The following is a 9401-nucleotide window of genomic DNA, read 5'->3' on the forward strand; positions in this document are numbered from 1 at the left end:
CTCTCCTTGTAATTATCCTTTAGTCCTATAGTTATCCTTTAATATTTATCCTGTAATCCCTATAGCAAACCTGCAAGTGAAAACTGTAAAAAGGCATTTCAAACGTGATGATTGCTCATTGGTTCAGTGAATCACATGCAGGAGGTCTAATGAAATATATATATTTTCCCCCTTAAACTGGATATGTAGAATTTGGGCTTGTATGCATGCAGAACATTGCTCTGTATCTCAGCCGAATGTCCCGGTTCTTGCAGAGCACTGGGGAGCATACTAAGAATGGGACACCGGGGACCCAAGGCCCGGCCGCCTCCATGGAGGCCCTGTCCCCATTCTTCAAGAAGAAAGCACACATCCTGGAAGTCCTGCGCAAGCTGGAGGAGACAGACCCCCTGAAGTTCCATCCCTCCTCAGGTCTCTCCTCCTACTGTGACTTCAGCCAGACCCTGGTCCCAGCAGAGATGGGTCTTGCCTCCGTGAGCTTGCCCCCACAGCACAAGGCAGTGCACCAGCCTCACTGTCGCCATTCCTGCTCGGATTCCGATGCGCACGAGTACATAAACGGCAAGGGGGCAGGACCAGATGACCACCGCCCATGCCAGGAGAGCTGCCAGTCTTGCTTGATTCTGTCCCAGAAGAACTTGGACAGCCTCTTGAAGTGTAACCTTATCTGTGGCACTTCGCACCCTGCAGTTGTGGGGAACCTCGATGGCCTGGAGTGGCCAGAGGCAAAGGGGGTGTCTGGCCAGAGTGCAGACTCCCAAAGCGATACCACTCCTGCTGGCAGCACAAGCCAACCCCACACACACAGTACATCAGCAGGGGAGTGCACTTCTCCAGCAGAGCACAGACACAAAGAGCCTGAAGACCTCCCACAGCTAGGGGTTGCCGACTCCCATATCAAAGACACTGGTCAGAACAGCCCTACCACTGGAGTTTCAGAGGGCCCCCCCCAGTTGGGTGAATCGCAGAATGGTGCCCACCAACCCCAGGAGACATTCTCTGACACACCCTTTAGCACTACCAATCCTGCACAATGTAAACTGCCACCAAGGGATGCTGACGCTCTCCCTCTGAAAGAGGACATGAAGCACATGAGCGCTGTGACCTTACAGAGCCTCAACACAGGGCCAGTCATGGAGACAACAGAGGAGTGCTACTTCAAAGTGGCCGCGGAGGTGGCCAATGTTAAAAACAGCTTGTATGCTGCTACCTCAAACCTGCCTGTCCCTGTGCGGGCAGACAGCACCCAGATTGCTTACTGTGAGCAAGAGACTAAGGAGCAGATCTGCAATGGGCTGTACTTCTCCTCCAACGAGAGCTGCATGTCCAAAAAGGTGGCGGTCGAGTCCTACTCTCCAGCCACTCCGTCTGAGAAGGGCACCATGGCTCAGCTTCCCCCTGCTGGTAAAGGCAAACTTGTTCTCAGTCCCACCTCTCCCTCATGCCTCAGCGAGGTCAAGGCTTCCCCCATTTCCTCCCCCTCCAGGCTGCTCAAGTTCCTGAAGATACCATCCATTGGAGAGAGGGGGCAAGGCAGCAACCCCCTTCGGCTCAGCCCCCAGCTCACACGCAGCTCCAGGATCCCCTGCCGTAACAACTATGAGGTGTTCCACTCCCCTGCTGCAGCCCGAAAGGCCACCACGACCGAGAGGGACAGGCAGCCGACCCCCTCCAAAACGGACCCCTACCCCGCCACACACTCTGCGCCAACCTCACCACCCAAGCCCGAGGGTGCGTGCTCACCCCCTGCCAAGGAGATCAGCTACAGCAGCCACTCCGCCCCCAAAGCCAGCCGCAGCACCAAGCTGACGCCGAGCGCCCAACAGCCCAAGGGCTTCCAGAAGGTGCCCCTCTATGAGAATGTCTCGGACCTCTCCGTTTCCTGCCCGGTGGACGGGGATGAGGCGCCCCAGTTCCTCGAGAGACTGAAAGCATCTCGTCTTGTACCCTACCCTAAAAATGAAGACGCCCTCCTGGAGAAACGGCCCAGCTCCTTGGAGGAGGGGCTTCTTGGCCCTGGCCTCAAGCAGCACGACCTGTTGCTTGGGACAGATTGTTCCCGTGGCCCTGCGTCAGCAGATCATGATGCTTCCACAGATAATGATGGCTGGTACCAGCTCCACAGCCATCACAGCCTGCCAGACTCTGCTGCCCTTCATAAAGCCCAGAACAGCTGTCATCACCCCAGCACAACAGATAGGCAGCATGACCCAGGTGCTTTGGACACCACCTTGCCTAGCTCCGAACTCTCTCAGTCCCCGGCCATTACAAAGGGGACTGACCCGCCAACAGTTCCCAAGAAATCAGCAGCGGGGAAACCTCATAGCGAATCCAGTCACCATGCATTCAAAGAGCGCTTAGCTGCTCTTGGAAAGCTGAAGAGCACAGAAGACTTGCAAGTCAGCATGCAGTCCAAGGACAAGGAAGATACTGTGCAGTGGAATGAGAGCAAAGCTGAGAAAAGCAAAACAGCAGAGAGGCAAGTCGACCGTAATGCAGGGGAACATAGGCACTCAAAATACACAGACTCCCTTGACGGTAAGCCATACCCAAAAGCCAATCTTAGCGGCTATGCTGGGAAGTTCCCTGGCCCCTCTCTGCCTTATGAACTGGGGGCTAAATCACTGCCGTCTGGCTCATCGGTCACTAAGGTGGAGCAGGAAACCTTCTCATCCAGAATGTGTGTGACAAAGACAGAGAGCCCCAAGATAAAGGCAGGCCTGCAGCCCTCCAACCCGGACCCCCCCCAGGTTTTGCGTAACTACATGAAATGTGCAGCCACTCCCTCACAGAACCTTCCTCACAATGGCAAAAATGCCCCCAGCCCTCAGAGCAGTCCTACCAAGGTTCAGTCTAAATCTCCATCCAAACCGGGCCAGGCATCCTCCAACCCCAGAACATGCAAACCCATCCAGGAAGACCGTGCAGCTGCCCAGAAGCTCTGGTCGAAGTCAGAGGACAGAAGCAAGCTTGCTGCCAACAAGAAGAAGAGCTCTGCTTATTCAGAGAGCCTGCCCCCGCCACCCTCAAGGCCAGTGGACATGGATGAGGACAAGAGAACCTTCACCCCTGGCCCACAGTCGGCCATCGAGCAGAAGGTGATGAAGGGGATCGAGGAGAATGTGCTGAAGCTGCAGGAGCAGGACCGGGGGCAGGCGGCCGAGGTCAAGCAGAAGGCCACCAACGGCATTGCCAGCTGGTTTGGCCTACGGAAGAGCAAGCTGCCAGCCCTCAGCCGCAAGCTAGAGACATCTAAGCCCAAGGAGGACAGGAAGGAGTGGAGGCTGGTGTCCTCCTCTGCAGGGAGGGACCCCAAAGCAGCCGCTAAGAAGAAGCTGGAGGTGGAGAGCCTGAACATCTCGAAACTGATGGAGAAGGCAGAAGACCTGCGCAAAGCCCTGGAGGAGGAACGAGCCTACGTGAACGGGGTGGCCCTGGACCGGCCCGGCAGAGGCCACTCCTGTGAGGTGGTGATGAACCAGGCGCAGGGTCAGCTGTCAGTCATGTACAGGGGCGTGGCCTCTGACAACTTCATGCAACAGCTGCTTAACAGGTAAATGAAACATTGTAGATGAGAGTTCCTACTTTGACCTACTTGTTGCTGATGAGGTGGGAACAGCAGGTGAGACTGAATGCTAAGCAAGTTCCCAATCTGACCACTTCAATCTGGCCATCTAAATATGCTTCTGTTTAGCTGGCAACACAAATCCCCCTCTCCACACCTCAGGTGGTGTGTGGCAAGTGTTCTGGCACAATATGGCCGCCGTTCATTACCCAGATGGTGGTGGTTATGTTGATGTTGATATGGTGATGTTGTTATTAGTGATATTAAGAACATGGTTGCTGCCAAGTATCGCAGTTCCCCATGAGTGGGTTGAAAATGTGTAATACCCTTGTTCTTTTCCCACTGTTTAACCAGAGTGGATGTGCGGGACGGCAGCAGTATGGCGCTGGCGCATCGACGCCTCTCTTTTGACTCGAAGAAGTCCCGGCCTGTCTTCAGCCAGCCGAGGAACGGCATCATCAGCCATGCCAAGAGCAGAGAGGACATGGAAAAGGTACAGGCATGTCATGACTGCAGGCATTACTCTGCTAGAGAAACACTTGATTTCAACTAGGGGTGGCAATGTAGCATAGTAGTAAAGAGTGGGGCTTCTAACTGAAAGGTTGCTGGTTCAATTCCCTGTTGGGGCACTGCTGCTGTACCCTTGTAGTTAACCCAAAGTAGTTAACCCACAATTGCCTCAGTAAATATCCAGCTGTATAAAATGGACCAAACTGGATCAAACCTTTGTAAGTTGCTCGCTAAATGACAATAATATAATGTATTGTAGAGTAAGGTAGCATAAATACACCTTGTAGCCCCGTGTGTCCTATGAGTGATGAATAGCCAATGATATGGGGAGTGGGGTGGCAGGGTGACAGAAGGGAGTTGGTAAGGGTGGGGAGAGGATGTCGTTTATTCTGTCAATTTGTCTCAGGGTTCAGACCTTGTCAGCAAGGATGATGTGACAGCAGATGAGAGCCTGGCTGAATCCATGAATTCTCAGCACTTTGCAGGTAAGAAGAAATGTCTAGAGAAGTTGCACAGGATTGTCATTTGAAGACATACGAATGAGCTGTTAAACTGCCAGAAACATCTTTGAAAAGTACGGGTTGAGATAAAATAAATAAAAAAGCCTCTTCAGGCTTGTTCAGAAACAATATATCTTATATATACTGTCTCATATCTTATATATACTGTGTCAAAACATACACGCTCCCTTCCACAATTCCCTGTATCGAGCAAGTGCTTTTCCCATTCATATTCATGTACTGCACTTCACGTCATCCGTTTTACTTTTAGACTGAAATGAGTATAACCACGTATAGCAGTGTATCTGTAGTTGCTGGAGAGATGTCATTTGATGTGCTTCTAAAAAGATGCCTGATCACTCAAATGGAATGATAACTTTCTGAAATTCAACAGGTCTAACTCTTTCTTTCTTCGCTCAGGCTGCAGTGCCTCCACGCACACCCTTGACAGCGGCATCGGCACCTTCCCTCTGCCTGACTACAGTGGCAGCGCAGCAGGAAAAAGCATCCCCAAGGTGAGGCCCCGGGGAGAGCGTGACTCCTCTGGCTCCCATGGCAAACCAGGGCCTACAACGAAGGTTCCACGCAAGGCCCGGACGCTGGAGAGAGAGCTGACTTCCCTGGAGGAGGATTGTCCTAGGGAGAAAGAGCTGAACTCCTCCGCCCTGTACGGACCTGCAGTGGACAGCAGGGGTCCGAGCACCCGCCTGTCCAGCACCATCCGCGAAGGTACCATCAAGTGAGATAAAACACACTCTTTGCATCTTCACAATGATCCGAGGGTGGCATTTTGGCTACTAGCGGCTGCTCTGCTTCATCTGATACATCGCTACTTGTCAAACATGATTAACATGTGGTATGATCCAGGGGTGTGCGATATGACAATAGCAGATCGTGAACGATTAAAATGTCTCCACAATCTGCCTTTACAGAGAGATCGTTAGTATCGTGCTACAGTGCATATTCTGTCAGCTGCAGTTCTATGGCTCATACACACATCCAAAGTTGTTTTGTCAGCCAAATCTGTTTTGACTCACCAATAACCCAATAATAGCAAACAGTAGGTAGTGCCTTGGATTTCTTCCCCTCCCCCTTTGGCGCCCCCGTCCCAACATGCAACGCAGCATGACGTACCTATACATTCCCTATTTGGCAACGTAGTGGCATGGATGACAACGCGGAGGAGTTGGTCCCTAAAAAGAATTAGACATTGGTAATATGGAACTGGTTTGGATTTTCCAAAACATGGCGCAAACAACAGTTATTTGCAAATATTGCAAAAATAAGGTTTGCACATTGGATGGACATTGAAAGAGTATGCTGACCATCAAACAGTGAGGGGATCCCACGTAAGTGCATCAGCTACATCCATGCAGCCAGACGCTACAAGGCCAAAGCAAACAACTCTAACAAAGGCATTTGAGAAAGGCACTCCATATGACAGGACAGGTAAGCACTGGAAAGAGGTAACTGATGCAGTGACATTTTACCTGGCCAAGGATATGATTCCCATAAAACCGTGGAAAATGAGGGTTTCACAAGACTGATCAAAATAGTTGATCCGTGGTACAAGATACCCAGCCGCAAATATTTTTCCAACACGCCCATTCCATGGCTGTACTCCAAATGCCACGACAAGATTCAACACAAAATTCAAAACATCTTAAAAACCAACATGAAAAAGAATTGTGATAAGATCATGGATTGTGATCCTGCCTGAAAAAAAATCATGATATGATATTTTTGCCATATCGCCCACCCCTAGTATGAACTGTCTCTGTCTGTCTTCTTTTATCTGGGAATTCGGTTTTTAAAATTACTCAGCTGAACTCTTGGTAACAGTATCTGTAATTATTCAGATTTTCACTTATGCCTCAGTGAACTGTGCAATTTGAGAAAGGCACGGAATTCAGATAAAGAGCGGCATCTAATCATTTCACACATTTTGACTTGCAAACCTAGGATTCAGGATGCTCTAGTGTAAATAGGGGAAATCCAGAAAATTACAGGGTTCACAGCCTAGTGGGAAAAATCAGGGATTCAAATCCTGGATTGAAACTGGATTTCTGAGAATTCTGGCCAGGAAAAATTATTATTAATTTAAAAGCTGCTTGTTTGTCAGTTTGTTTATATATAACTGTTTGTTTATTTGCTTAGCATACACCCTTATACATTGTGACTAAAGAAACAAACAGATTTATATATTGTCCATTTATATAGCTGGGTATTTCCTGAGGCAAGCCAGGTAAATCCGTGGTTCCGTGGAACAATGGAAATGTCCCGCCACAGAGTCTGATCTCCTCTAAATCTGTTTGTGCTTAAAATGACACTGCACACTGCAATAAGATAATAAGCAAAGACAATCTGACACTGCATGACCTAGGTAGGAAACCGTTCCAGTGTCATCTGTTTGCCGGAGGTTGTAAGGATGGCTGTAGTTGATTGGAGTGTTTTGGCTTCTGGACAGATGACGATACCTTTGGTGAGCACATGCGATCTCCACCCTCAAAGAACTGGACTTTCCCCAACCTGAAAGTGTCCGAAGACCCCACTGAGGTATACCTGGGGGTTACCGAGGGGGTGGAGCCAGCGCCCCATGGGACTCCATTCAGAAGGGTGAGCTGGGCTACTGCTGTTTTTAAACAGTGTTGTGGGTCATGTAGGACCAGCAAAAGAGAGAAAGAACATTTAACGTGACTAAAGTTACATTGTGAGCCCCATGTTTGGCTCTGTTGTTAGCTCAGTTCACTTCTTCATATAATCAATGTTGAAATATAGGTGCCTGACTTGTTAGTCTTGGAGTTTCTTTAAAGCTCCAAGCATGCAGAAAGTTAAATGCTGGCTTGACAAGACATATTCCATAAATACAAAAGTGTTTGTATACAGGTTTTTCCTGTATTATCTAGTGATACAAGTACCATTTCACATGTCCAACACTGTAGAACCATGTGACATGTATGGTTCCCACCTCTGCATTACACTGCAACTAATTAGCTTTCCCCCCCCCCCCCACCACACTCCCTCTTGTCTCTTGCCTCCCTCTCTCCCAAGAGTCTGAAGCCATGTGGTCCCCCAGGCCCCTGTGACACTGATCCTGCCAGTCTTTCGCTGCCCCCCCAGGTGGGGCTGGGCCACAGGGGCAAGGGTCGGACTCCCAGCGCCCCCGAAGTGGGCAAGGAGGCGGGTCTGGAGCTGGTGAAGGAGCGGCAGGACGACGTCCTCTCCCCCATCCGCCCCCAGGCCCTGGAGACCCCGGAGTCCCTCAGCGACTCTCTGTACGACAGCCTGTCCTCCTGCGGCAGCCAGGGATGATGGGCAGGGCGGGATCCCTTCTCTCCGAGGAACCTCTGCCACGGCAGTGGCCGACATCTTGGGGTTCTGCCTGGACACCCCCCCCCCAGCACAACTTTTCACACACTCTTCCTCAGGGTGACCGACGTGCACACCAAGCTAAAGAAGTGGACCGGCCACTGAGACCCAGCCGAGGGTCAAGGACATGGACGGAACATGCAGACCACACGAGAAATGACATTTCCCTAGTTCTTCCACAAAGAGGAAATACACAGATGGACCAGATGCATGGAAATACAGTAGCTCTTTCACTTTTGGCCCTGTAAGTAAGCTGCCAACCTAACACAGGAAAAATTATACTCTCTCTACTGTCTTGACTGACATTTGTTTATCCCAAGGAATAAGGTGGTGCATCTGAGTTCTGATGGCAGTGTCCTTTCAGACAGTTGTGAAATTCCACCTAATTACTTGGGTATTGTTTGACAAAGCTGAATTCCCTTTGGAGAGTCAAGAAAGTCTGGTTTCAAAAATCTCCCCATGAAGCATCTGTCACCTGTAAATGCAAAAGACTAATGTAGTTAACTGCCAAACAAATGTATTCCAGTCCCTTTCCTTTTTTATTTAATTAGTAGATAATATATTTTAAAAATAGGTTTATTTAAGGTTTTTGGAATTGTTTTGAAATGTGAATGTTGCGGTTATCCATTGTTTCACATTTGTTGTTTTATAATTTTGTTTCTTTTTTAATGTGAAGAAAAACAGAATCTGTTTGCTATGCACATTTTGGTGCGCAGAGGCTGTAGCTCTGTATCTGCCAAATAAAAAACTTACTGTCTGGAGATGTTGGTGTGATGTGGGTTACTAGTGGTGTAACGGACCGGAGTTGATCCATGATCCGTACGGATCCCCCCTCACGGTTCGGCACGCATGTGAACGGCGGATTAATTACAAAATTCAAACAGAATAGCGTGAAATACAGTTTTACTGTCACTGTTACTTTTTAAAGTAATAACTCCCTAAATGTCGATGCAGAGTTGCAAAGATGAAAGGTGAAAAGATACAAGCGCCATTTTAAAAACCAGCAACCTTACTTAAGAGAAGTGTTGCGAAGACGAAGGCTGTGTCCGAAATCGCTCACTCGTTCACTATTCAGTCAGCTAGCTAGCTAAGTGACTAGCTAGTTGCAAATGACATTAACCTGCTAGCTAGATAATACCGCTACCTATCTAGCTATCACTAGCTAATTTAATGAAAGAACTAGCATCCAGCTTCATCTGTTCAAATTAGCTGAAACTAACGTTAGCTAGCTATCTGACAGTTAAGTCCAACGATCAAGTATAAAATGTAAATATAATAGGGATGGTAAGATTCACCGATTCGCATCGGTGCACCAGCATAAAAGTTTACGATGTGATTGCCCCGATTAAAAAATTGTTCACCGGATACAATTTGGGATGAACTCGGGATGCATCGTTTCTAACATCTTTGCATCGGTAAAATCCGATTTATTTATATATCATTATTAGTAGAGGCCC

At 49.0% G+C, this 9401-nt stretch overlaps 1 protein-coding gene across 1 annotated transcript in view; it reads left to right on the plus strand.

The window, feature by feature from the left end:
• nckap5l (NCK-associated protein 5-like) overlaps positions 1-8464 on the plus strand; it is a 46057-nt gene extending 37593 nt beyond the window's left edge. Inside the window, exons 8-13 of the mRNA XM_036533263.1 lie at positions 255-3553; positions 3920-4058; positions 4482-4560; positions 4996-5304; positions 7043-7191; positions 7627-8464. Of these exons, the coding sequence (XP_036389156.1) occupies positions 255-3553; positions 3920-4058; positions 4482-4560; positions 4996-5304; positions 7043-7191; positions 7627-7887 (4236 nt within the window). The 3' untranslated portion in view covers positions 7888-8464. The remainder of the gene's footprint in view (positions 1-254; positions 3554-3919; positions 4059-4481; positions 4561-4995; positions 5305-7042; positions 7192-7626) is intronic.
• Positions 8465-9401: the final 937 nt, after the last annotated feature.

Source organism: Megalops cyprinoides, chromosome 7 (assembly GCF_013368585.1).
Source record: "Megalops cyprinoides isolate fMegCyp1 chromosome 7, fMegCyp1.pri, whole genome shotgun sequence".
In the NCBI taxonomy this organism is placed as follows: Eukaryota; Metazoa; Chordata; class Actinopteri; order Elopiformes; family Megalopidae; genus Megalops; species Megalops cyprinoides.